At 40.1% G+C, this 27,716-nt stretch overlaps 1 protein-coding gene across 2 annotated transcripts; it reads left to right on the top strand.

The window, feature by feature from the left end:
* Positions 1-894: 894 nt before the first annotated feature.
* arhgef37 (Rho guanine nucleotide exchange factor (GEF) 37) lies at positions 895-25,879 on the top strand. 2 transcript variants are annotated; one of them, XM_053631030.1, is made up of 13 exons: positions 895-1,319; positions 7,654-7,995; positions 9,973-10,102; positions 12,606-12,753; positions 13,747-13,946; positions 14,094-14,224; positions 14,522-14,626; positions 14,895-15,008; positions 15,533-15,850; positions 16,177-16,305; positions 18,788-18,983; positions 20,691-20,866; positions 24,913-25,879. In XM_053631030.1, exons 2-13 carry the CDS (start codon positions 7,672-7,674, stop codon positions 25,120-25,122), a joined length of 2,181 nt encoding a protein of 726 aa, XP_053487005.1. In that variant the 5' UTR covers positions 895-1,319; positions 7,654-7,671; the 3' UTR covers positions 25,123-25,879. The 2 variants fall into 2 exon arrangements, with proteins under 2 accessions (XP_053487005.1, XP_053487003.1); XM_053631028.1 differs by having other exon boundaries at positions 895-6,512.
* The last annotated feature ends 1,837 nt before the right edge of the window (positions 25,880-27,716 follow it).

The raw sequence follows: 27,716 nt of genomic DNA, 5'->3' as shown, positions 1-27,716 counted from the left end.
TCACTGAGTGAATAATAGGTTTCACACACGAGCAGCTCCAGAAAGACATGTGGAAATGAGCTAAAACAGTGACAGGATCACTGAATCAGTAGGTTGAACTCGAGAATCAAATCGGTTCTATTCGTGACTGAATCATTCAGACTGGTTTTATCAACTGGATTCTCCAATTCATTGAAATGAACCGACTCAAACAAACGATTCACTCAGGAATCGGACATCATTACAACACTTCTCTCATAAACTCACGGGACAATTAAAGCAGCTTTATATGATGACATTAAATTTCGTTAACACGTAACATCAAGCTGCTGCTGCTAGTCCACTGACCCATTCTGCACTGAGTTGACAAAACTAGTTTCCCCTAAGGGGGACAATAAAAAAGTAAACAACAATAACAACAACAATAGTCACCTGTCGGTCTTCTGTCTCTTGTCCTATCTGAAAGTCATAAAGATGACATTAGTGATTGCCATTGACTATCGTGCAAATTTAAAAACATAATTGTTTTTTAATTAAAAACAACAGCAACATGGCTTTTAACCATGGTGTGTTAACAAGGTAGGTAACGCTAACTGACCACACCAATCCTCAAATATTAGTGGATTTTATTTATTTATTTAAACATTGATGTAACCACATATACATACTACATACACACGTCGGTGTATGTTATAAATATTTTTAAATCATGTATTGGCTACTAATGACCAAAAATCGCAGTTGTGTCTCTCTCTAATCCTATGGATTCAGATAGTCCGCAAATAACTTCCGGGTACTATCTGAGGTTTACATTAATCACGTGACGATCAAGCGTTTTGAACTTCCTATGACTCTCTCTCTCTCTGAGCGATACATAGTTGCGAGTAGCTGCCCTCGCGCGCGTGACGTCACGTTTCCACAGCTGCAGTGCAGCTAATGTGAGTCCCAATATCCAATTTTGGCATCCAAAACACTGTGCTATTCTTGGCCATAGTGTCAGTTACTATGGCGTCAGGTAGACATGGTGGAGTATAGCAGTAGTAAACAGTGTTTAGTAGTAATCCAGAGTGCGTGTGTTTGGGACTGGGACGTGCTGTACTGGAGCTGTATGAGGAGCGTGTGCTGTCGAGGGAGGATTTAAAGCACGCAGATAGGAACGTCGCCGGAAGGTGTCCGCCTGAGTCACGGTTTTGGTTTGTTCTGTTGTTTTCGAATTCACACTGGCGTTTAAAAACACACTTCGCTAAATGGGAGCGTTTCACAGGATTTAAACTGCGCTGCGAGTCTGAACAACAACATGGGGTTGAACAACAGGTGACATGGTCTCCTCTTGGCTGTAGGTAAGCGGCGCCGCTGTCAACAGAGGCATCTTCTGCTTCGTTTAGTAAAACTGGCTTGTTCTATTTTTAGTTTCTACACGTTGTTTAGTCTTGCAGGTGTGACACCTGTAGAGTAACGCGAGTGTAACCTTTTACTTTACTGTATAAAGCTTGGAGAACATTTCACTTCACTCCGGTAACTCGGGTAGCTAAAGGTTTATTTAAAAAAAAAAAGACAGAAATTCCCAGCATTAAAAAAAGTATGTACACAGTTTATGTAAAAACAGGGTACATTTGTTAAAACTGTCCTCATGTCAAGAATAGTCTTTTTATGCTAGAATTTAACCTGGGATAGTAACAGAAGTGAAACCTGACTTGGGGAAGGAAATATAAATAGTTATAACATAACATTTTTGTTTTTAGATTCTTCAAGGAATGATAACCAACCTGAATTACCTGTGAGTGAAATGGTTTCCTCTAGGTAGTATCCACAGATACTTTTCCACAAGTGGGTCAAAACAGGCTACATTTCTTATGGTGTCATGACCTTGTTGTTTTTCTTTTTTCTCATTTTTTTAGTCTGGTAAAATATTATACCCAGTTCTTAGTGCCATTTCAATCCTTCAGGAATTCATTCACAAATGTAAGACTCGCACATCTTACAAGGAAATGTAATGCACCGTGTTTATTCATTTGAATGATGAGACTTAATTGTCAACATTTATGACCTAAATGAGAGGTTAGTGTGTTACAGCTCCTCCTTACGTGACCACCTTTGACATTTGTCTGGATTTGAGTGGGGTGCACATATGCCTCACACATCCAGGGTCGGGGGTTCAATTCCCACTGCTGCCCTGTGTGTGTGGAGTTTGCATGTTCTCCCCGTGCTGTGGGGGTTTCTTCTGGGTGTCATGTTTGGCATGTCCAGAGTGTATGTGATCGTTCCCTGTGATGGACACAATAGCTGGACGTATACCCCGTCCAGGGTGTACCCTGGGCCTTGTGCCCCCTGGGCTCGGCTCCCCGTGACCCAGTATTATAAGCGGTATAGAAAAAGGATGGATTTGAGTGTAAAACTCATCAATAAACCTTTTTCGATAGACAGAACAATTATCACAACAATCCACGTAGGAGATCAAGATCAAGTCGCTTCAAGGTATTACAAAAAAAAGAAACAAAATCAAGGGAAAACGGGGAGAGTTGCCAAAAGTAGACTTTTCCTGATATTTTTTTCCCAAAGAGGACAATTACGATAAAGTGAAATTTACACAGTGTCACAAGCTTGTTGTCGCAAAGTAAACATTTAATGTGTTGCATCTCTTTTCCTGTTACAACATTACAGTTGGATCTCAACTAATCTTACTACTCACTTGCTTTGTAATACAAAGAGCTTAGTTGAATGTTCAAGCTTTCTGATATTATAATACTATTTTATTATTATTATTATTAATCGTACATTGATGGGGACTTGAAACAAAACCTGGATGAACTTAACTGTAATCTAGCTTCTTTTCTTTTTACACTGGAGAGTCAACTGAAATAAGAACGACAAAATAAAAATTTCATGCAACTCCAAGATCTTTTAGGATTAAAAAAAGTCAGTTCACAGAGTATTGTTACAGTTTACAATCTCTTGTTTCTGCAAGAATTGCTGTTTCCAAAATTCTCCATATGTACGGTTCTATGTTTACCAGCCCCACGTCTGTTGTGCCTTCGTCATTGGATGTTCGTGGACGTACACTCCGTAGTTGGTCCGCAACACTTCCAGACTTTTTAAATTTGTTAATAAGTTTGACAACAGTTTCGTGTGTGTGTGATGTATTTGCAATGTTTCTTGTTAGTCAGCTTCCTGATCCATCCATGAGAATGATTTCAGTACGTTCTTGTTAGGGAAGAGTGATATCTTATCGTTTGTGATATAGCGGTAGAAATTCTCCCCACAGTAAGAATTAGTCTTCCCGTGATAGTAATGATAAAGCCTAGTTGATGAAGTATTTCTATGTTCTACGATGTGCGACCCATTCGAAGCTCATGTGCAGAGCAAAAACAAGTATGGCGGAAGGTGGACATGAAGCTGTGGAGGAGTTTATCGCTAAACAAGGAGGCTAGTTCTACAATCTGGAGTCGGTTTAGTTACAGAAAATCAGTGTTACTTTTAGATCAATGTGTGTGATTCTTCGGCTCTCAAGACTGCATGCAGATGTCACTTGTAGCTAAAAACAGTGGTGAATGGTACTATATTTATATCATCACTGATATCGTTATCGCAATAAACACCAGAACATATTGTGATATAGTTTTAAGTCCATATCGCCCATCTTTAATTCTTCTTTTGTCAAAGGGATTCTTAAAGGTTATCTGAAGGAATATATATATATTATTATATATTATTATACGTATGAAAAAGTTTGGAAGACATTTTGCTCTAAAGTGTTAATTTCCCTGATGTATGGAGACTTCTGTGACACCCTGTGTTATGCTTTAGCATTTTATTCGTGGAACATCAAGGATTTTTGTCAGTAAGTTATTATATGATAAGATTGTCTGCTGTCTTTGAATCTTTCTAAATATCTGCACTTCTGTCTACATATGAGTTAAGGGCCACTGCTCACTTATATCAGAGCTGTTATTGTTATGGGGAAGTGGTAGTGCAGTGCCTGAGCTTCTGAAATCCCATCCTCAAGCTCTAAATTAAAAAAAAAAAAGGTGTCAGAGAGCCATTGTTAACTCGTTGAGAAAGACTCATAACCCTCAGCTGCTTAGTTCTGTGCTTGGATGGTGTTTTTGCTTCTAAAATAAAATAAAAAGAAATTAATCAACTACTGGGTGGTGTGATGGTGATACCATCCCGAAGCTGATTATTTTTCAATAACATCACGTCTTAACATGTTTTCTTCCTCTTCTGCCTCAGTGATTTGCAAAAGCGAACAAATTTTCATTTCTGAAAGAAAGACACACCATACTTTAAAATAATTAAAAAATTTTTTTTTTAAATTACCGTATAGTGACTTTTAATGTTCTGGAAAGTTCACAAAGAAAGTTTGTTCCTGTTATCACTTACACAACAGCTGTTCCCTCACCATCATCTCAAACATCACAGCTGGTCATGTTAAAGAATTTCTTTTTAATCCATCTGTATGGTGTCCTCCATACAAGTCCGTTTGAATGAGCTGTTCTGTGGGAAATATAATGTATTAGATTAATATAAATCTTGCATCGGGCACTCTAGTCAGAGCTACAGAAAGTTACTCTGACCAATCAGAATTAATAATGCAGCAGCACTGTGGTCTGAATAAATGTCATCAGGAAATTGTCCTGGAGTATGGAAATAATAATCAGTAAATAGTTCATTATATGTTGTGAGCATCCTGGCAAATCCCAATTGTTTCACATGAGCATTATTGGAATTAAATGAATCTCAGCATGTGCAAGAACCAACAATCATGTGGTTTGTAGTCAAATTGTGTTTGCAAAAAGAAAGGAAAAGAAAACGCGAGACGATCTAACCACGTAACATGAGCTTTTCTTCCATGCATTGCAACGCAGTGATACATGATATCTTCCGCCTCCTCTCTGCCATTGTGTAACAGCAGGTCCTGTGCACATGTTTGTGTCTAATTTGCACCATGCCTTGTTAATCTGTTCACAGCTACTCAGTTTATAGTCTGTGTTTTGTTTAACTTTCACAGTAGTCTGTAAGTCAATCACATCTGCTGCAGCTCTGTAGGATGTTTAGGCTCTTCATATCAAGTTAAGTCTGTGTCTTGCTTTATTTGTCCTTCATACTGTAGTTGCTTAAATGTCAAGTGAAGTGATTTGTTATCAATCCACTCTTAGATACATATTGAGCAATGTGAGACACAATCTAGCATCGCTGCCTCACAGCTGTAGGGTCACCCGTTTGATCCAGTTTCTCCCTTGTGTTCATGTGGGTTTCCTCCCATGTGTTCATGGGTTTCCTCCCGTTTCAGTCCATTGAGCTCTCCAGTTTCCTCCCACCTCCCTTAAACATAGCAGTAGGTTAATTGGCTGTTCAAAATCGCGTCAAGGTGTGAATGTGTTTCTGCAGAGTTTGACAGATTGATCGGTTTTGCCTATTAATTGGCACCGATAACCGATTGCTGGAACTATGTTTTTCCCGGTTGCATCCCTTGTGGGAACAGCCGAGAATCCGCTGTCATTATACAGTACGAGAGCGGCGTCTGGAGGCGAAATGAAAACTATCACTGACAAATTTAGTTGTTATTTGAAGTGTGTTTTGTTTTTTTGGATGTCTCTGTTTTTATTTGTTATTTGAAGTGTTATTTTTTTGGTTCAGTTTGGAAGTATTTCTTTTTTACTTTAATATTTATTAATATATTAATATTGATATGTTTATTTCATTCAAAAAAGTACAGTGCATTTTTCATGGCACAGTCAGTACTGTTTATTTTTGTTGAAGCTCAGCAGTATTTTACTTTTAGTGTTACGTTTTCATTCAGTATCAGTTTTTAAAACTGATCATTGCTTTAATCAGTTATTGGCAGGTACCGCCAAAATTAGAGGATTGATGTCAGTAAAATCCACTATCGGTCAACCTCTATTTGTGCTTGGTGCTAGTGTCCCGTTAGGGGTGTATTCCTGCCTTATATGCCTCGTGTTCCCGGGATAGGCTCCAGTTCCGACGTAGTCCTGACCAGGATAACGTTCTTACTGAAGATGAATGGAGTCCAGATACCATGCAGGTGGTCTGGTATAATTTAGAGCATGTTTGAAACTGCACAGAGATTTTGCTTCAGTCATTTACCCTCTGATGTTACTTTCGGTAGTGTGTATGTGTATTTCCTGCTGCTTGTTCTGTTTAGACTTTAGGCTGCTTCCTCAGCCAGTGTCACTTCCTTTTCACAAGCTGCTGCAGTCAGTCACTCTATTCAGTTTTGTGTGTGTGTGTGTGTGTGTGTGTGCGTGTGTGTGTGTCTGTCCTGACTGGCCTTATCCCATTCCCTCCTGCTAATGGCCCCTCCTTCCTCTGATACACTCTTCCACTGACCCACCCATCCCCCTTCAGTCACACATCCATGCCACTTGAGGCCCTTCAGTCTGACTCAGTGGAGAAAGTTACTCCAATCAAATGCGTGTGTGGTTGTGCCAGACTTTTTCCTCTGATGAAACAGGCTGCTCTGCCCTGCTCTGTCTACACAGGAAGATCTAGCATCGATTGATCTGTCTCTGAAGGTAACAATGCTCTTTAAGAGATATTTTAAGCGATCTGTCTTGTAGCAGACCTGCTGTTTTCCTCCCGGCTCGACTGCAGGAACATTGTACTGCACTGCACCACTTTTAACAGGGCTGTCAGAGCTCTGCGAAACATGCTGAGCAGGGGCTTTTTTCTGTTTGTGTACATGCGAGCTCAGCCCAACTTACGCGATTTATCCCTGTAGGAGATCTGTGTGGTTTGCTTTGGTAAAGTGTAAGTTGAAGCTTTGTATTTCTGTGAATGTTGACACAGCTGAAGAGAGCAAACAGAAAAAAATTGTGCTTGATGCTTTCCCAGGAATTTTTTTTATTTTGTTTTTTTCCCACTTGTCATGCAGCACGTTTCGGACAACATTCGGTTCTTCTTATTTAAATCAAGGTTTCTTAAGGTCGAGGACTATATGGACTCTTGCTACATTTCGGGAGGGGACATTTTTTTATTTTTTTTTTTAATTTCCCTGTGGTTGTTCCACCCCAGAAGACATAACAGTGCTAATCAGTCGAGGTTGAATGGCTCCAACTTCTGTTCTGTCTGCAAACAGCTTTAACAGAACTTGTGTTCATTTTGGAAATTGTTAATCCTAATTGGAATCTATATTTTCAGAGAAACGTCCTAAATTGGGATTTTAATGTACTCTGGTTGGTAACCTTAAGAGTACATAATGCTCTTTACTTTACTGAAGGACATAATTACCATTAATACCTTAAGGACTAGTGTTGTACCTTTTTGAGGTGGTGTTTACATTGTTCATACTGTTGGGAACACAAAGGGACATGTACAGTACCTTTTCCTGACAGCACGATTATAAAATTTAAATTTAGTGAGTTGTTTTGATCTAGATTATAACTGGGTACTGTCACTTCACTTGGCAAAGGCAAGTGAAATGCTTCCTTCCTCTTCAAGTGATCTTCAGTCCCTGGCTTTCTCATTTTATACAACTGAGCAGTTGAGGGTTAAAGGCTTTGCTCATGGGCCCAGCATCGACAACTTGGCAATGCTGGGATTTGAACTCCCGACCTTCTGATCAGTAGTACAGCGTCTTAACCTCCTGAATTGCATGCTCACTGGTGTCTGGTATCTGATATCTTAATGCTAAGCAGAAGTACTATGTTTTCCCAGCTGTCAAGCAGGCCTAGTATGGAGCGTCGATTTGGGAGGCTAAGTAGGCAGGGAACGTCAGAGGAACTCCCTGAGCTGAAGGAGGTGGCTGAAGAGGTGAGATGCCAGATACCAGTGGTTTCTGTGGAAGGTGTGGATGGAGCCGTTGAGGACTCCTTCGAGAATGAAGAGGAGGACGTGGGGATGATGAGGAAGACCGCACAGGAAGAGGCAACAGAAAGGGAAAAGGTGGCTCAGAGGCAGCTCATGGCCATCCAAGAGCTGGTGGACACGGAGAAGAACTACCTGAAGTACCTACAGATTTGCACAGTTACTATCCGCAGCAACCTACAGAAGCTACAGGTAGGTCCGCTTCTCAGTTTTCATGTGACGTTTCATCTAATCATTGCTACATTCGATCTCTTCAGCACAGACAAATTAGACAGTCTCTATGTATCAAGATGTCTGGACTTGACTGTAATTACAAGTGTGATGTATATATTAAGACTATTTTTCATCTAGTGAAGAAAATAGAATCAGAATATTAAACCTGTGCCTAGAAGTCCACTTGTGTATATATGTGCTGTTCTGTAGTTAATGTATAAGCTTCTAGCAGTGGCAAGAAAAAGCATGTGAACCTTTTGGAATTTCATGGTTTTCTGTATAAATTTGTCATAAAATGTGATGTGATCTTCATCTAAGTCAAGGTTATTGACAAATATAATGTGCCTAAAATAATAACACAAAATAAATTCTGATCCCTCATATCTTTATTGAACACACTCATTCAACATGGCAGTGGAAAAAGTAACTGAACCCTTAGAATTAATAACTGAGAACCCTTAGAATTAACCCCCCCAAAAGGTTCCAAAAGGTTCACATACTTTTTCTTGCCACTGTATGTATGGAATAAAACAGGATGAGGAAGTTATTTTAGAATAACAGCATAGCCTGATCTGTTTTATTATTGTTATATAACAGCAATTTGCCAGTGCTAACATTTTTTTTTCATTTATGAAAGTACATATGTGTTCCATTTAATACTGTAGCGCTTCTGGAAAACAGGTTAACACTGACAATGGAGCCTCCTTAGATGCAAAAGCAAAATCCTTAAATGGAAATAAACATTTCCTTAGGAAAAATTTCACAATATCAAGAACTACATGCATTTATTTAATCTGTTTATGTGAAGCGTCTAGGGCTGCAACTAACGATTATTTTCAGAATCGATTAGTTGGCCGATTATTTTTATTTATTTATTTTTCGATAAATCGGATTGGGCGATTAGATAAATTATATCTAATTTATTTTATAGTATTTATGCATTATGTTTATGGATGTACAAAAAGCACCGAATTAAACTACAGTCCTACATTAAAAATAAAAACTCACTTTCACTGCACCTTGTGGTTTCTGTTACTTGCTGTCTTTAGACATATAATTTTACTTTTTATCATAATGTTTTAATTAGACGTTACAGATCTTGCTCACACTCCATCACTGCATCTACACTGCGCGTGATCAGCAACGCGGCCTCTTTACTAACACATCATTAACACATCACTTCCGTTATAATAAACGACAGAATTTCACTGCTAGCACAAAAAATACAGCATATAATCAAATTAAACTAAAGCAGCTTGCACCATTTTCCCCGCCCCTTACACACAGTGGAGCATTTTGGATATAAACATAAGTTTGTCCTCATGCATCAGTTTGATTTCCACGGTGTTTAAAATTCTCCCCTGCCTTAGAGGACTTGGAAGTTACACACTTTCTTCCGATTTTGCCTTCGTCTGATGGTGACTGAGGTCATGTTGGGAATAAAAGGTAATGCTGACTTCTGGTTAGTAAAAAAACCCGCTAGTGTTTTATTTTAGATGATATTACCTTTCTAAAATCCACACACTAGACGGTAGTGCATAGTGTAAGTGTACAGTACTTCATTTGGGACACAACTTTGGTATTTAATCTCCGAAGCGTGTTTTTGGAACAGAAGTAACGTAATGAATAAACATGCCCCGTGGCGTGCGCATACCAACTAATCTATAATGAGATTCGTTGACAACGATTTTCATAATTGACTATTATCGATTCTATCGATTAGTTGTTGCAGCTCTTGAAGCGTCCTTCATACAAGTCCCTCTGTACACTGTTGCTATAGAAATGATACCATAGTGTATGAGGACAAGTGTGTTAATAGAAACCTGTGCTGCACTAGCCTCAGTGTTGCTGTTATAGAAGATTAATCAACACTGTCTGACTAATCAGAATCGAGAATTCAAATTCAACAGCACTGTGGTATAAAATGTTACATTATAAACCTTCTGACCCCTGCAGCCCCCACTGGTCAATCTGGATGGAATGTTCCAGAACATTGACAAAGTGATGGACGTATCCGTTCGACTCCTGAGCGTCCTGGACCAGGCACATATGAAACCCAGTGATCCTCAGTACCTTGAAACTCTCTGTAAGTATTATAGGAAAACTAGACTGTCAAATTCAAGTTCCTCAGCATGCTTTCTGTGCACTGGCTGCACTTACAGTGTTGATGTGGAAAGGTATTTAGAAATACTTGGCATTGTAGAACAAACAGGAATTTCAAGTTCAAATTCTTCTGAGTACTCACTCATCTTTCTGATTCACACCCATCATACCTCAGCCTTATGAGATGTTTGATTGGAATGTACCAAAATTAGCTCTGACACACTCTGAAACCTGCAACGTAATGATGGAGTTGCTTAAGAACCTTTAGAATGTACAAAGGTTTTCAGAAGGCATAGGTGCTGTCTGCATACCGGGGGTGGTGGTAGTTGGAGAGAATTATAAGCTATTTTAATTGTTTTGTTTTTTTTCCCCCATATTGTTTTTGACCATTATCCTTACAATATTTGTGATAGAAAGATGGCAACACTTATTGTACTTGTAGTCAAAAGTCTGCTCATTTCACCGAATACATATAATATATGTAGATTACCTTAATTTGTACACACATGAAGAACAAACATGTTGAAATACATATGTAATTATTTTTGAAAATGCAACCAAAGGACACAAAGAAGACAGACAGAGAATTTCTTGATTTCTTTCAACATTTAATTCAACTGCAAATATCGCAGCCTTCCTTTGAACACTTAACTTTCCTAGCTTTGTTGGCCCTGTAAAATTGTCTAATGAAGTTTTTGTAGTCCAACAATCCCAACATCCCATCCACCTTGCTGCAGACTTCCAGGAGACCATCAGTCAGCCTGTTTCTCAGTGGGGTCTTGACCTAAAAATGAAACTGATTTTAAAGGTGTAGTCCAGAATCCTGGCTAAAGATTGTTGCCGCACAACCCGCAAGTGTTTGGAGAAGAAGCAAATGGAGGAATGTATGGAAGTCTTTACTCAGTTTCATGTAAAACCTGATAAACGCATTTTTACAAAAGACTGCTTTGATGGGGGCAATCTTCTAATAACTGGTGCCAAGCTTTGCAGGAATAAATTAATGTCATCTTCCCTGCCTTGCTCTCTGCGTTCCTTCCTTTCTCTCTCTCTCTCTCTCTCTCTCTCTCTCTCTCTCTCTCTCTCTCTCTCTCGCGCCTCCTTAGCTACCAGGTATCTTTCCACAAAGTCTGGTGTCTCTGGCCACTTTCTTTATTTTTGTTAACTTGACCAAACAGGTTCAGAACTTGTAGTGGAACTATATCTATAATGCTTATGACTTTAATAAGATATTAAACTCCCCATTGATTCCCATTTTCTCTGCAATTCCTTGCCAGAGAGCTTCTTTTTTGTCAATGTTTTTGTAGTTGCTGTGACTTTTATAAAAAGTTATCTGTTCTCAGACACCAGTGATAACAAGAACTCTACATCCATTCTCTTCTCTCTTCCGGAATACTTTTCTTCAGTGTTTACACTGTTTTCAAAACAGCTTTCTGTGCTATAGCACCACCAGTCTCACCATATTGTGCAACAGCAGCGGCTCTAGGCACGTGACCTAAAGCTCAAATGTGATTGTATGGCCCGTTTCATCGTGGAGTGACAGGGGGAAAAATCGACACACTGGTCGCGCCCGGTGTGAATAGCTCCATAGGGATCTATGTTTCGATTCAAGAGCGTCATCAACGTTGTACATTCGTGTTGCTTAATCACGCTTGGTGTGAAAGGCCCTTAAGGCTGTGTTCACACACAATGCCACTGTATTTTGGAACAGTGTTTTTTTTTTTGTTTGTTTGTTTTTGTTTATTTGTTTGTTTAATATGAAAAAAGTGGCTTTCATCAGAAAAAGATGTTACGTGTAAACACAGCCTAACTTTGTTTAGCTACCAAGCTAAGTTAGATACTAACCTTAGTTCAGTCAAGGAATCTTTATGTAACTTCAACTAACTAGCATCGCTGACTAACATAACTTAATCAGTACATGAATATCTATGTGTTAGCTAGGCTGGCTAACTTGCTGTCACTATTGTTAAGAATTACTCCCTAACAAAAAATGATATACTTAATTTATGTTGACGGTACAGAGAAATATCCAATCAGCTGTTTGATTAGCTTGACGATGTCACACACCAATCACTCAAACGTTCGTCCAAACACTGATTGTTGATTGGCAGGTCTTTCCTGTTGCCAGCTTACCTTTCCGTTTGAGATCAAGCCACCTGTCTGTTTTTTTGCCAGCACATGGAACTCTCACTGTTGTTTTTACATTCATTCTGATATGTCGCCTAAATGCCTTTTTACATCAATTCACATTAAGGTGCTCTGCAAAAACACTTATGCACTGTGCTTAAGCCTTTCTATGCTAGGGAAAACCCTGGGTGTAGTAAACGGATACCCTAAATTTAGGTTGGAAATGAAACCCATTTTTATCAGCCGTGACAGGAAAGTTACCTCGTTTTTAAGACTCGAGCCATTCCTTTTAACTTGATGGTGAGCAGATTAAAAGCATTACCGCCGATGCCAACCTTAATTTCCACTGTCCTTTTTCGTAGGTGGTTCTTTCCTGCATATGTCAGAAGACATCGAGATGGCGTACAAGGAATATCTTACCAACTATAATAACATCACAGCTATAGAGGAAAGCTATAAGCAGAAGGAAGCCCAGTGGCTCGAAATGGAGAAAGTCATCAAGTCCTCTGTGTAAGTTGCTGTCACACATCGAGTGTTCAGTTTACAGCCTTTTATCACCTTGGAATCAATGAGTTGGCTGATTGTCTGTCAGTACAAACACCTCTATATAGGCCTGTCACATTTATTATATAATCTCATAAAAGCTAATGTTTTGAGCTGAAGAAGATTATATGAAGTGATTTTCACATGTTTCCATCGAAACAAATGAAGTTTATTCTTAATTATTACAACATTTACTTAATTACAACAGCGTAGTACATTTATTTATTTATGTACTTTTATTCTAGTAATGTAATTGAGTATTTCAATAATGAATAGTTATGATTTGTCTTTCCTTTTGTCATTTTTTTACATGGTAGACAACTTTCACTCACATTAATGTACTACATTGATGCACTACTGCTGTGAATATACTATAAAGATATCTTAAATTAACCAGCTCAGTTAAAATCACAGTTTAATCACAGTTGTGTGTACGGCAATTAATTGTCAGCCAAAGTTTCATAATCATGACAGGCCTATCTGAGTTCTTCCTGAGTACTGAAGTCAAAATTTGGAAAAAAATGAACCAGAAATAATAGGAACATTTTATGCTATTCTACATAATACATGGCACAGGAAACGGTGTTGCTCATACCTCCATGGTACCTGGTTTGATCTTGCGCTTGGGTTAGATTTTTGCATGTTGTCCTCATGTCCATGTAAGCTTCGGGGTTCTCTTTTTTCTTCCCACCTCCCAAAAAAACATGCTGGTAGGTAGATTGGTGTTGCCTCTAGGTGCATGTGCATGGTGACCTGTGATGCGCTGGCATTCCATCGAGGGTGTATTCCTATGTCCTTTCCAGTATTCCCAGGATAGGTTCTGGATCCTGGCACCGATAAAGTAGTTACTGTACATGAATGCATTATACTTGCATATCCCTGATATGAAATGTTCAGTTCACCATCTTATATTGTTAATACAGCACATTAACATCCTTCTTTTCTTATTGTCTCTCTCAGACCAGATGTGAATGCCTCCACTCTCAGCTTCTTCTTGGTGATGCCAGTACAGAGAATTGCCCGCTACCCCCTGCTGCTGCAGACCATACAGAAACACACTGATACCCAGCATCCTGCCTACCTCCTGCTGGAGCACACGGCGCACACCGCCGTCCAGCTCAACTGCAGGATTAACGAGTACAAGCGCTTCCGTGAAGTGGGTGAGGACCTAACTTCAGTTCTGGAAACATTTACAGAATCAACAGTTGTTTTTTTTTTATGTAAACATGGTTGGCTATTGGTTATTCACAAGAAAGAACTTTTATTATATATCACTGTTGTTGTGGGTTTTTTTTCATCACATGAAGCTGATAAGTACAAGAAGACTGAAACCCTGACCATCAAAGACAAGATCAACCGACTGAGTGGTCACAGCATTGCTAAGAAGACAGCCAGACTGGGCCAGTACATTAAACATGAAACTGGTATTGTACCAAAGGTATCGCACACTGTTTACTAAAGCGTTCATATAGTATAAAGTGAGATTACGCCCTATTGTGAAACAGCTTAATCTTTAACAGCATAGGCTTTGTCTTTCTTGGGATTGGTGTAAATGAGTCTGATGGGCAATCAGATATATATATGCATACCGTATTTAACACTTCACACGTTGAGACTTGGAATCACTTTGCTGAAAAATACTATGGAGTTTAAAAGCCTTGCTGTTTATATACATTTAGAACACACTGTGAGTGCTGTAAATGATTCATATGTTTTTTTCCTCTATTGACTGTAGGTAAAGGATGAAGAGTTTGATGCCCTTGCAGGCTTTTTCTTTGTTTTGGAGAAAGGTGTCACAGAGCTGCAGGCCAACATGGCAGCCTATCTCAGCCATCTGCAGGTAGGTAAAGAATGCCAACATCCTTTTAAAAACTCTTACTTTACTATGATTTTATTGCCCTATATCCTGACATTAAAGTAATATTTGTTTGCGTTTGTATTGCTTGGTGTTTTGTTTTTGCTTCCATTGCTGTTTTAGCTGGTGATGAGCCTCACCCCAGGATGAAGAATCTGGAAAATCCTGTGGTGTTGAATTTGTCTCATCTGTGTGTTCTGATAGTGTAGCGGTATAGTACAATGTTCTGAGCTGTGAACTGTTTTTATTACAGAGGTTCCTCAGCTGTAGTCCAGAGGAGGTTGACTTGGACCTGGATGGCGAGAAGGCCGCCCTCTTCTCAAAGGAAATTTTTGTCGCACTCAGGCAATGGATATTCCCCGTTTATGTGAGTGGTCAGATTATACATTTATGATAATAGGGGTCAGCGTGTCATGTTAGCCAATCATCAATTTCAATTTTAATGGATTTACTGGTCAGCTAATGAAAAAGCCGAAGATGACGAGGAATTTTAGGAAGAAACCTTGAAAAAATTTTAGCCTGATTTGTGGTTGTTGTGTGTTTTAAAAGTATTTTTAGAGCTGTATTAATCTCACAATTTCAAAAATGTATTTGGAAAACAGGTTTGCAATATTGGCTATATGTTTTATACATTTTTTTTTTCTATATTGTTTTCATTTCCCATTTGAGGGTTATTGGTAACACATTTTTCTGTGCCAGAAGTTAGCTCTGCCACACTCAGAACCTGTTCAGCTTCATTATTGCAGTCTTCCTTGTGTTTTGCTTGAGATAAAGTTTGGAGATTATCTATTCCAAAGCTTTTAACCTATTCAGACCCAACACACATCCAGTTCTGTAAATGGGATTATGCGCTATATAGTATATGTATAAATGTACCCTTGGTTCCTGCAGGAAGGCCGACTGAAGACTCTGGTATTCAAACCATTGTCCTCTCTACGTGAGTTGATGGCCGGGCCACACAACCTCATCCGCAAGAGGCAGGACAAGCTGCTAGATTTCGAAATAATTGAGGAGAAGAGTAGCTTGACCTATGATGAGCAGGCCATTGCCAACACCTACAAGACTATTAACACACTGTTGCTCAACGAGCTGCCTCAATTCAATGCCAAAGCCATGCAGCTGCTGTGGGCCACTCTGGGTACCTTCAGCTGCCTGCAAAAGGACCTGGCTATGGACATGGAACTGCTCGCCACCAGCTTTACTCATCAGGTTGGTAGAGGAAGGGCGAGTGGGAAAAACAATGGCTTTTGTAATGAGTTTAGGCATAGCATGGGGCGTCCAATTCCCATAATCCCGTAAGTCAAAGAAACAGATGGTCTTTGTTTTGCACTCTGTTCCAGTTAGTAGGAGCTTAGCTGGATATAGAGCTTCACATTTTACTACACTGGTGTAAAAAGAAAAAGCCCTGATTCATTCATATGACCAGGTTACACACCTCTGACAAGGTGGAACCCACCAACCAGGAAGCACGTCTCGACCAAGAGGCTGAATACAAATGTTATGATTTTATCTTTCTCTCTCTTTTCTTTATACAGCTCCCACACACTCATCTAGACAGCAATGCATTCTGGGAGTGGGCAGAGAGCTCAGTGCTGGAGGGTGCCAGGAAGCTGGAGACGCTGTGTCAGAGTGTTCAAGATGAGCTCAATGCTCCCATTGTGCAGGTCCGTCCCAACACAGAGCCCGGTTATTTGTCTATGCTGCGTGGGTTACAGCGTGTCCACCCTTAACTTATTATGGAGCTTGTGAGCCATAGCAGAATGTTGTAGGAAAATGGGCTCAGTAGAGCCATTCACCTTGAATTAGCCAGCCTAAGGGTCATGTGTTTCAGATGAGCCCGCCCATTAAGCAAACTTCTCTCCAAGTCAAACACTTCTATTTTTACAGCTGGGAGCAAACATCTGTCGTCTATTTGTACAACTCCTTTTAATAAGGAACATATGACCAGGCTATGAGAAATTAGAAAGATAGCAAAGTATGTGTCTTAAAATGCAGTTCTATTCCTTTTCCTTATTCCTTAAATTTTATTTGAACAAAATAAGTAAACATGACAGTTGTCATTATTCATAATTGGTGTGGCTCTCCTGTTCGTTAAATGCCATTACTTCAGACAGTGAAGTCTGTGGTCAGTGAACGGATCAGAGTTGCTTCTGATCCGTTCAGCATAGTATCAGAGCGTCCTTTCTAACCCATAGCTTATATTTGTTGCTGTCATTTATACTGACATCTTCATATGCAGGCCTTGAATGACCAAAGTCCAAGTCCTGTGTATGATCAGAGCCCTGATTTATTTCATGGACATATAGAGATAATTATTAACTTAACAGCTGACTGGTCTATTTGCGCACCATTTTTGGAGGACACAAGCATTTTAAAAATGTTTTCTAATTATGTGTCCAAGACATCCAGCTGCACCAAATGAACAACAATTCAAATGCCATGTTGCGTGAGTAGTGATGATGTAATATCTGTACTGTATTTTGTAGTTTGGCAGGAGCTTGCAAGACTGTGGCTTTGACATGGTGTCATGGACAATAATTACAACAGGGAGTCAGATACATTATGCTAAACACATAACATTACCATACCACAGTGACAAAGCTTTAGTTGACAGTTCCATAACTTAAAAATCAAAATTATTCAACCCCATTGCAAATCAGGTTTGTCAGATTTTACAGGCTTTTAGCTGTTTGCGATGAACAAATCATACAAAAGCAATTGAAATAGTTCAACACAACGAATGCTTCAAGTGGATTCCCCAAATTCAACTGAAAATGCAACTTATAATGACTTTTTCTCCAGTTTCAAATTATTTAACCCCTTCATGGAAAGCATCTTTAGTACTTAGTGGAGCACCCTTTTGCTGTTATGACCTGCTGCATACGAGATGCATAGCTTCTGGCAGCATTCCTGAGGAGTCTTAGCCCATTACTCATGAGCAACGGCCTCCAGTTCAGTAATATTCTTGGGTTTGCATGCTGCAACCGCCTTCTTCAAATCCCACCAGAGATTTTCTATGGGGTTCAAGTCAGGTGACTGTGATGGCCCTGTAGAATCTTTCAGGACTTCTTCTGCAACCAAGCCTTGGTGGAATTTGAGGTATGCTTGGGATCATTGTCCTGTTGGAAGGTCCAGTGACACCCAAGCTACAGCTTCCTCACAGACGGCTTGATGTTTTCTCCTAGGATTTCCTGTTACTTCAATGAATCCATCTTGCCTCCCACACGCTGCAGGTTTCCAGTGCCAGAGGATGCAAAGCAGCCCCAGAGCATCACTGAGCCACCACCTGAGTGTTCTTTCTTCATTCTTCTTCCTTCAGACATACCGCTGATCCATCATGCTGAAAAGTCCCGGTTTTGTTTCATCGCTCCACAGAACAGAATCCCAAAAGGTCCGTGGCTTATTTATATGATTTTGAGCTGACCTTTCTTGTGCTTTTGGGTCAGTAGTGGTGTATGTCTTGGAGTTCTGGCATGGAAACCTTCTGCGTTTAGTACACGCCTTACTGTGCTCACTGAAACCTCAGTGCCTGCTGCCACCAAGTCTTGCGACAGGTCTTTTGCAGTCACTCGAGTGTTTTTCACAACCTGCCTTCTCAGAAATCTGGTTGCAGCCGTTGATGGCTTCCTTTTTCTGCCCCATCAAGGTATTTCATGCATTTTCTGCCCCTAGCCAGTTCAAGTATTTCATGTGTTCCAGCACAAGCACACCTGATGCAACTAATGAAGCCCTTGATTAGTTGCATCAAGTGTGTTCCAGACAACACCTGTTTTGCATATTTGTGCTGTTGTGAGGGATTCTATTCAGGGGGTTGAATAATTTTGAAACTGTTGAAATCATTATAAATTGCATTCCCAGTTGAATTTGGGGCAACCACCTGAAGCATTCCTTGTGTTGAACTATTTCAATTACTTTTGTTCGATTTGTTCACTGCAAACAACTGAAAGTCTGTAAATTTTGACGATAAACCTGATTTGCAATGGGGGTTGAATAATTTCAATTGCAGCTGTATAGTAACCCATGCATGTGTTTTTCTTTGATAAAATAAGTAACAGTGACACCACTGTCCTTCTGTCCATGGAGTTGTGACACCACTGATAACAATGTATTTGTGTGTGATTGTGTGTTTTGTGTGTGATCCATCAGCCTGTTGTCACAGTGTCTGAGAAGCGTCTGAAACAGTTGATGGACAGACATGGCACAGAAAAGCTCTACCAGCTGGTCGGCCCTGTGGTGGCTACGCGTGACCTCGACCTCAACCTGAGCAAAGGTGAGCTGGTGGCTGTGATCAGCGAAATGGACACACGAGGGGACAGACGCCGCTGGCTGGTGGATGCAGGAGGTATTCATTATTCATTTGTTATCGTTCAAAACAACACTAATAGCAAGAGTGCATGAAAGGCAGATCTAATAAAAACATCTGTGCAGACTAGCTAACATGCAAGGTGACAAGAGACATCGAGACAAAGGAAGAGAACATGACTTGAATGTTCGAAGAACTCCACATTGGTCCTTTATTCTATGTAATGTATTGATGTGCATTTCTAGAACAGCATGTGCTGTTTCAACAAACTTCCTGCTAGTCAAATGTTTTGAACCTGGAGTGTCTTAATTTTTATTACAGCTTCATCACATTTAGACAAAACCAAGCAGCATAGAATGGCAAAGAAATAAGGAAAAATATTAAACACATGTTGCAGCATAGACATAAATGTTTGTATGTAAGAATTTATCTTATCTGGCCTATGTAAGATCTGAATGAGACTCTGAGTGAGTGTTTTATTCAAGGCCAGACACTTTTTGGGGGAAAAATTGTTATAGATAAAAGACTTATAGACAGTGATAGTGTTAAGGGATAATAGACTGTGTCTAGACAGTTTATAGTAAAATAAAAAGCGACACTTTTTTTTTTATAAAACAGTCCACTAATTTGATTGGACAAGCGACGTTCCAAAAGTACGAATATAACAGCCCTGGTACATTTCACCGTTCGTATCACTCCACTTAACTGTGAATCCTTACATAAAATTCCTGTTCTAGCAATAGAAACTGTCGGTACACTTCCTATGAGCTGTCAATCATTGTGTGTGTTGCGTGGCAACACACAATGCTCTATCCAGCTGTAGCTTCTTTGGCCGCTGTTCATTGATGGAGCAAAAAATGAACAAAATATTTGGCCATATTGTGTCTGAGGCGTCAGTTACTTGACAATTTCTTGTTTATAGAAGTTATATAAAAGCAATGTCAGACTCGCAGTCGTGCTGTTGTACTGAATATCAGCATGGCTGTGAATACCTGTGGCCTCATGCCTACAGCTGAGCTCATATTCAGTACGACAGCACTCTTGCTTGTGTGATATTGCTTAATTATACACACGTATAATTAAATATACACGTACCTGTGACTGCATCACAATAATTGAATTCTGTATTAACAAGCCAGGGTTTAAACCAGTAACTGTTGTTACACTTAAGCCATTGTTCTGTCTGTAAAATACCCTAATCTTTGCCTGTTATGTTAACCACGGCCTACTGTTAACAGATTACACTCTGTGGTGAAAGAATTGTTTATTGTGAATCTTATTAATATAATAAGTGTCATTTATTTATTGAATGCTGGATTTTATTAGCTTGTTTTGGTGCCCTTTCATGTGTCTCAGAACACCATTACCTGTAAGACGTGCCCTGTCCTGGTTTACTGCTTTAATATAAGGGTGTGTCTACTACTATTATATTTTCTCAAATGATTAATTTTATACTGTGGTTGTATTATTTGTCAGAAATAAAAGTGGGATTTGTTTTTTTTTTGTTTTTTTGGTTAAGTGACTGGATATAAAGTACAGTTGTTTGTTATTTTAAGTTAATCCATTTTTGTGGCACTAACACTGCTTTAATGAGTGTTGTTTGAGGTGTTTTATAATATCAGCAGGGACACCTACTGCTCATTTGCTGTCATTGCACTAGCTTACATGTTTGTTTTTTTTTTTTTTTTTTCTTTCTCCCTGACAATCATTATGTATGTATACATCTAAATCTGTCTGCCTTTTCAGGTCCCAGGGGTTATGTTCCAGCATCGAAGCTGATTCGCTACACCACTGTTGGCATGGCACAGCCTCCTCCTCCTTCTCCACTTCTCAGCGCCACATCCAGTGGTCCAGGAACAAGGAGGCACTCGTACACACCAGGAATTCAGCCTGTCATCACCATGGCTACACCCTGCTTCCAGGTGAACAACCCAGACACTCCTGTAAGCATTAAGTGCCAGGATATGAGTGCCGGCCAGTTACTCGGTCTGATTTATGTGTCAGAGAGATGGAGAGCCGAAGAGATCGATGGCGATGCTGCTCCACCTTGAGAGCATCAATCACGAAGAGAGACACGTATGCACATTTGGACAAATGTAAAAGAGTATGCCTACAGTGCGTGAGCTTTGCGTAGCAGTAGAATATCAGCACAATAAAATCATAAGCACAGAAATAAGCAGCACGGCCTTGCCAGCCATTTTAGATTTTAATTCTCCATGGTTACGTACTCGCACTGAATTATTCATTCATGTGCTTTGGCTGTCAAATAGCATATTATTTGGCCAGCTTGTATGGAAAAATCTGAAGCCAGGATGAGTTCCTCTCTATCTGGGTGGGTATAGGTGTGAGCATGAGATTTATGGCAGCTGTGACAATCAAAGTGTGGCCATTTTCCCCCTCCTCCTTCTTCTTTCCCCTGACAGAGTCATTAATCATTAGGCCATTAAACACAGCCAGGCAACATCCAATTTCAGAGATGAGTTGTATCCTTCACCTTTGTAAGCTCAGGTGAGGGAGGTTAATAATTTGCCAACAAGATATTATCTATTTAAAAACTGTTTGTTTGGTGAGGCGGTTCAGTGATGCAGCAGGTAGTGTTGGTGTGCTTCTGATCCCGAGTTTCATGACTGTCTTTCTGCAGTTGTCTGTGTAGGTTTGCTTTAGGTATTATGGGTTGCTCCTCTAGATTATATACTCTGTGTGTGTGTGTGTGTGCGTGCGCATGCATGTGTGATGCATTGACATCCCTTCCAGGTTGTACTCTCACAGCTTGTGTTGCCACAATAGGCTCCAGATCCAATGTGGCCCATGATTACAGACAGTGAATAAATGCATGCATTAATACATTTTCTTAGATTGACGTATAATTTGTAGTAGACATGGGTCCATGTATTGGCCACATGGGGGCGTGCTTAATCTTCATTATAATTTGTCTGAGTCTTGCACCAGTTTAAGAACAGCAAATGGGTCAGTGTTTATCGTTATGATGTATGTTACGAAGTATAAAACCAGAATAGAGCAAGTTCACATGGCAACCGTGAAACTCCCTGCTGCATTTCACTCCAGAATCCATCTTTTTGTTTCCTTCCTTTTTTTTTCCTTTTTTAACTACAAAAAAGGGGGGAAAAAAAGGAGATTAAACATGATGGATTGTTCTGTTCAGGGAAAATATTAATGACAGGATGGTGTGATTATGTCTTCGTTATTTTTCAATAATAGCACATCCCAAAATCTTTTATTCCTCTTGTATCATAGTAATTTGCCAATGCTAATTTTTTTTTTTTACATTTTTTTTTTAAAGAACCCATACTATAGTTACATTTAATGTTATGAAACTCCTGTTCTCACTTGCATTATAACAGCTATAAACAGCCATTCCCTCACCAGGCTTTCTTTTCTCTCTTGAAGTTAAATAAGGGAACAAAATGCAGCTTGTAGTGTTAAGGAAGCTCTGAAGTCCTGAAGACTTTCCAGTGACGAAAAAATTAAAAGTTACAGCGCTAACTCTGACTGTTACAAAAACCCTGACACTGGAGACTCTTTGGGGGGGGGGAGCTAAATAAATGTCTTCTCACAGAAAACTTCACCATATTAATGATCAGATTTGAATCAGTTTATGTGTTAAGTACAATAAAATTCCCCGGCAGTTAGTATTACTGTGTCACATTTAATTATCATTAAAACTGTGCGCGATTATCGTAATTTGTAAAAACTCGCGGTAAATGCTAGGGAGGTAACGAAATTTCAGCCGCCGAAAATGCCATTTTTGGTTTTTGGCCGAAAGAGAAAAAAGGCTGAAAATATGAGCCGAAAATATATGCCACCACTATGTACCCCTCAGTGCTCGACACTTATCGTTGCATTGCAACATTACTAGATCCGTGATTTAAAGAATATTACCCGTGCACGCTACTTTTTCTCTGCATCAAAATGATGATACAGGCAGAGCTGGAGGTGATGAATGCATCTGCTGAAGGATCAATGCGCAGCACAAAGCAAAGTGCGCCAGAGAAACGGGTGCGTACAAGTGATGAGGCGCAAACTCCCTCACTTTCTGACATGTTTGACGAGTCTACAGGAAAGCGCCCCAATCCATAGGAGTGCGGCAACAAGTGCAGCTACGCTTTCCGTTGCTCGTGCAGATTGCACGCAGGTATTTATCTGCCTCAAGCACCTGTTCTCCTGCCAGAAAGCTGAGCAAATTTTGTTCTTGAAGAGAAACCTACCACTTTTGCTTCAGTAGAAAGCTGAAGAATTGGCTATCGTGTATAGCAATTACATTCAAATTCATGTAGCCCTGCAAAGCTTTGTTCGTGACTTGAGGCTACATCTGTGGTTTACAGTTTGAGTGTGGTTTCAGTTCTATTGCTGCTGTTTTTTGTGCAATAATCTTTAATTAACGTGGAAATCTGTTTACCTAAACAGAATAGAGGCGTAGTTCATTACTTGACTGCTGTTTTGCAGATGATAATAGTTTTCTAGAACTTTACATTATTTGGATAATTGGATTAAAAAATCTGTTAAATTTGATTTGTTACAGAACTGAATTAAGCATAATATATTTAATATTATTTTTGGTCTAATATTAATACAATTATAGAAAAAATAACTATTTTAAAATTGGTTTCAAAAGATAAATTTTCGGTTTCGGCCCAGAATTTTCCTTTCATTGCATCATTAGTAAATGCTGTCCACACACCCAGCATTGTTGGTTTCTGGGTGTGAAAACATGGCGTAAGGCAGCGACAGCGCTTGAGAATTTCCAACCTTCCAAGAGGACCAAATCCGAAGTGTGGTCATATTTTGGATTTTATTAAAAATGCTGAGGGAAACTTAATAGAAGATGCTAACCCTGTCTGCAGAGTTTGCCAGAAGAAAGTTGTTGTGAAAAGGTGTTTTGGTGCTTCGTTGGCGCTTTCCCCTCTTTTCCCCACGCTTTTAAATCGCTTATGAAAGCCTGTGCGGCTGTGCACATTTCACTTTCGCATACGAATTAGCGACAATTCAGGGGCAATTACTTGAATGGTGGGTTTATTATCATTCTTAATGAAAAACACAACAGGAACAAAACAGTACAATGACGAACTTGCTTATATAAACCAAATCTTCCGCCATCGTCTTGTCAGTCAGCTCGCATCACTCTCGTCATGTGCTAAATGAAATCTGACTCCTGCTGATTTGTGTTGCGACTCCGACCCGTTCGGCTAATGCTGAATTGAGCAGATGCGCTCAAATTTTAATTGTTGTCAGTTCTCTAACTGAACTAAATTATTTTTATTACTATAAAAAAGCAAAACGACAGTGGGGGCGGTGCCGCAGAGGGCAAGTGATGTAATCAGTGTGCAGCCCGAACACCGTGTAACACCGGCCATCACAGCAAGCCTAGTGACAACCATCCATCACTTTATAGTCAAATATAAAACCTGTGTAAATAAAGTTTGTGTGCGTGTCAGTGTGCGTGTCAGTACTTGTACAGTGTCAGCACATTTTAACAATACCGTGATAATACTGATAACCATGATAATTTTGGTCACGATCATTTTCATACCGTTACATCTCTGTTAATTGTTGCTGTTGAAACGATAACCTATCAGAACGATCCCATTATTCTTACTCTTGCTGCTGCAACTAATGTTAGAGCTCTGTTGCAGAAAATTAATCTTTTCCTTCTGACCAACCAGAATGAAGAATCCAGCAGTGCTGTGAAACTGAATGTCTTCTTGAATGCTGTAGCCTGTATTCAAAGAAGCAGAATACAGACTAATAGCGTAGTGCAAATAGATTTTCCCACTGTCGTGTACAACTATTACTAAATGTATCATTAATGTATTTATCTTCTACAAATAGCAAGGGTGAATTATTTATTTTGGGCTGCATTCCAGTTTGCGCTATAGTGAAGCAGAAGTGCTTATCATGGTCATATGCATTAAAAGCTCTTTTTTTTTTTTTTTCTTTTTTGTTTTTCCAGGTGTTTGCTGCGTACGACTTCATGGCACGGAGCAGCCACGAGCTGTCTCTGCGGGCCGGAGAACCGGTGCAGGTAGTGGAGCCCCACGATAAGCGGGGCAGTACCGAGTGGAGTCTGGTGGAGGTGCGAGGTCAAAGAGGCTACGTCCCCTCTAACTACCTCGCCATCCTGCCTTCAGTGGTGGCATCACCCACCCTGCCCTACCACTAGAATCTACCACCATAGCATGTATCCATGTGCACTCCAAACAAACCCACACACACTGGTCACCCCGTGTGCACACTCTGACTGAAGGGCTCTCCATGTGAGTGTGGGCAGGTGATGATTCTACTGTCCAGTCTGCTGTGAGCTGGAAGGGTGCTTGGGCCTCATCGGGAGTCTCGTTTGCACATCAGCTTTGTTTAAAGCTGCTACAGAGGGAACCGTTTGTCAGAGCCACACTACCAGGTGGAGATGAGCTGTGCGGCGCTGATGGAGTGTGTGTTGTGTGGGTTTAACAGACTCTTCAGCAGAATTATTTGTCTGTGTGAATCGCTCTCTGACTGAGCGTGATGCAGGGTGTAGAGTGATCGAGTGATAGGACAAAGGGATGGAAGGGCAGTTGAATGTGGATCTGAAGGCATGAGTCAGTGCTGATCAGCCTGACTGCCATGCAGAAGGGGACATCATTTTTGAACAGTAGAAGACTGTCAGTGTTGCATTGCGAGGCTCAGTACTGATATTTTTATTTGAACTAAATGTAAAATAATTTCTGAGTGAAATGTATAGAAGGTACTGGAATGTTTTTATTATTATGCGACACTGTGGTATGTAGATATGGAAATGTATACTCTTCAGAACATTGTAAATATTTGTTTAAACCTAGAATTATGAATAGCAAAACATTACTCTATTTTAACACTGGATTAGTATTGCATTGTAGTTGTGTTGGCATTTTTTTGCACAATACGTTGCACTGATTTACCTACTGAGCATTTTATGGATTAACAAAACTTCAGAAGAAGCGACTGTTACATCAAATGCTTGCTGCAGTGTCTGCCCACCTGCAGTTGCTGTAGCGCTCCACTAGGGGCAGCACAGCTCCATTCTCACAGGCTCTCCATTCCCTGGAATAAGCTTATTCTGTCCACTGATTTACTCACCGTGTGTTCTCAGAAGTAATCATGGACTCTCTCTGCTGTCCAATGTTGTGTGGAATTGCTATGTGGCCATACTAAAAAAAAAAAAAAAAGCATTGTGGCTTCTGCTGTAAGCATTACCTCAGTTAGTAATGAGCTTAAACCAAGAAAACAGAATGGTAGAATCTCTGGTGAGAAGCAGTCTGTCCTTCTGTTCCATGGTAAAGCTTTACTCTGATACTGGAATCATTTTAATTTATTTTACCAGTCAAAGCCTTGCAAAGTTCAATGGCAAGAACATAAATTGCTTATTTGAACTTATTAAATTGTCCAGTTGCTCAGAACAATTTATTTTTCTCATTTTTTATAATCCCCCCCCATCACATTATAATCACGCCAGTGAAGTATTTAGTGACCTTCTGGAAATCCGCTGATGTCTGGAGCCTTACATATATGAAATGGGGTCTGTGTGTCTGATTAGGAATTTATATTTGAAAGCAGAAACCAGGGTTTGATGCTGCATTTATCTCAAACGCAGCTATTCCTGTGAGAGTGTGTGAATGTCACTGCACCACCACTGATGGCTGTATCGTGCTTGCTGCACACTGTGGTGTGTGTGTGTGTGAATGGATGCATGTTCTGTGTTTGTTGCTGTCTCCTCCCTCAGCCATTGTTGCTTGTCAGCAATGATTTGATGCATTGACTCCCTTCAGCTACTGCCCCCGCGCTGTGGCACAACACACTATAAATACATTTTTCTCTTCAGCAGGCTAAAAATAGCATCTTGTCGGTAGGATCCCTCTGCCATGCTGCACTCCCTCTGTGACGCTGTTTGCACGTCACAGAACACTGCGTCCATTAGTGCGTGCGTAACACTGATTTGTACCTCCCATTTTTTAAACTATCCTTTTAAACCCAGGGTCACATGCTATGGTAATGCAATATGGCTTCCTTAGGTCTTCTCGTGTGTGTGTGTGTGTGTGTGTGTGTGCTTAGTGTTGAGTACCATGTGCAAATGAAATCAGCTGAGAGTAAGAGTTTTATAGGAGTATAGAAAACCTAGTGCTAGATTGGATTTGTCCATTTTGGTTGCAAGAGGCACATCTGTATCCAGTACTCTGGAGAACGTGTTCATTCCAGTGGAGCGAATGGCCATCCTGCTTCTAAGAAAGCCTCAGCAGAGTTCTGCTCAGAGCTGCAGTGCAGCCTGGGCTTAAAGTCACTCCAAATGATGTTGGTGATCCTTCTAACTTCCACCAGACTTGCCACAGAAGGAGCCCATCTCCTCACTTTAGTCCCTTAATCTAAACCTCTTTTCAAAGCTCTGCTCAATGGTATAACCCTGAAGCATCATGTTCCAGAAAGGAGTGCATGCGGTTACACACTTAATTGCAGATCAGTAAATCACCATCACTATCATCACCATGATTCAGTTTAAAGAATTAACTAGATTTTAAGGGACCTGGTTTAGTCCTGTGCTCCTGAGTTGTCCGTGTGGAATGTTTCACTTTCTCTCAATGTGCACGTGTGTCTTGTCTGGGTTCACCGGTTTCCTTTCAAAACCATGCCAGTGACTGGATTGGCCAAGCTAAATTGCCCCTGTGTGTGAACTGTGTGCTGCAATGGACTGACATCCCATCCACGGTGTATTCTAACCTCACATCCAGTGATCCTGCGATAGGCTCT

The sequence above is a fragment of the Ictalurus furcatus genome, chromosome 8 (assembly GCF_023375685.1).
Source record: "Ictalurus furcatus strain D&B chromosome 8, Billie_1.0, whole genome shotgun sequence".
In the NCBI taxonomy this organism is placed as follows: Eukaryota; Metazoa; Chordata; class Actinopteri; order Siluriformes; family Ictaluridae; genus Ictalurus; species Ictalurus furcatus.
Note: the sequence above shows the minus strand (reverse complement) of the source record. Positions and strands in the feature narration are given on the sequence as shown.

Excerpts from the sequence above, each read along its gene's own strand:
- arhgef37 (XM_053631030.1), top strand. The coding sequence starts at position 7,672 with ATGGAGCGTCGATTTGGGAGGCTAAGTAGGCAGGGAACGTCAGAGGAA. Across the intron at positions 10,103-12,605 it reads TCAGTACCTTGAAACTCTCT|GTGGTTCTTTCCTGCATATG; the intron begins GTAAGTATTATA and ends CCTTTTTCGTAG. Across the intron at positions 18,984-20,690 it reads CTGGCTGGTGGATGCAGGAG|GTCCCAGGGGTTATGTTCCA; the intron begins GTATTCATTATT and ends CTGCCTTTTCAG.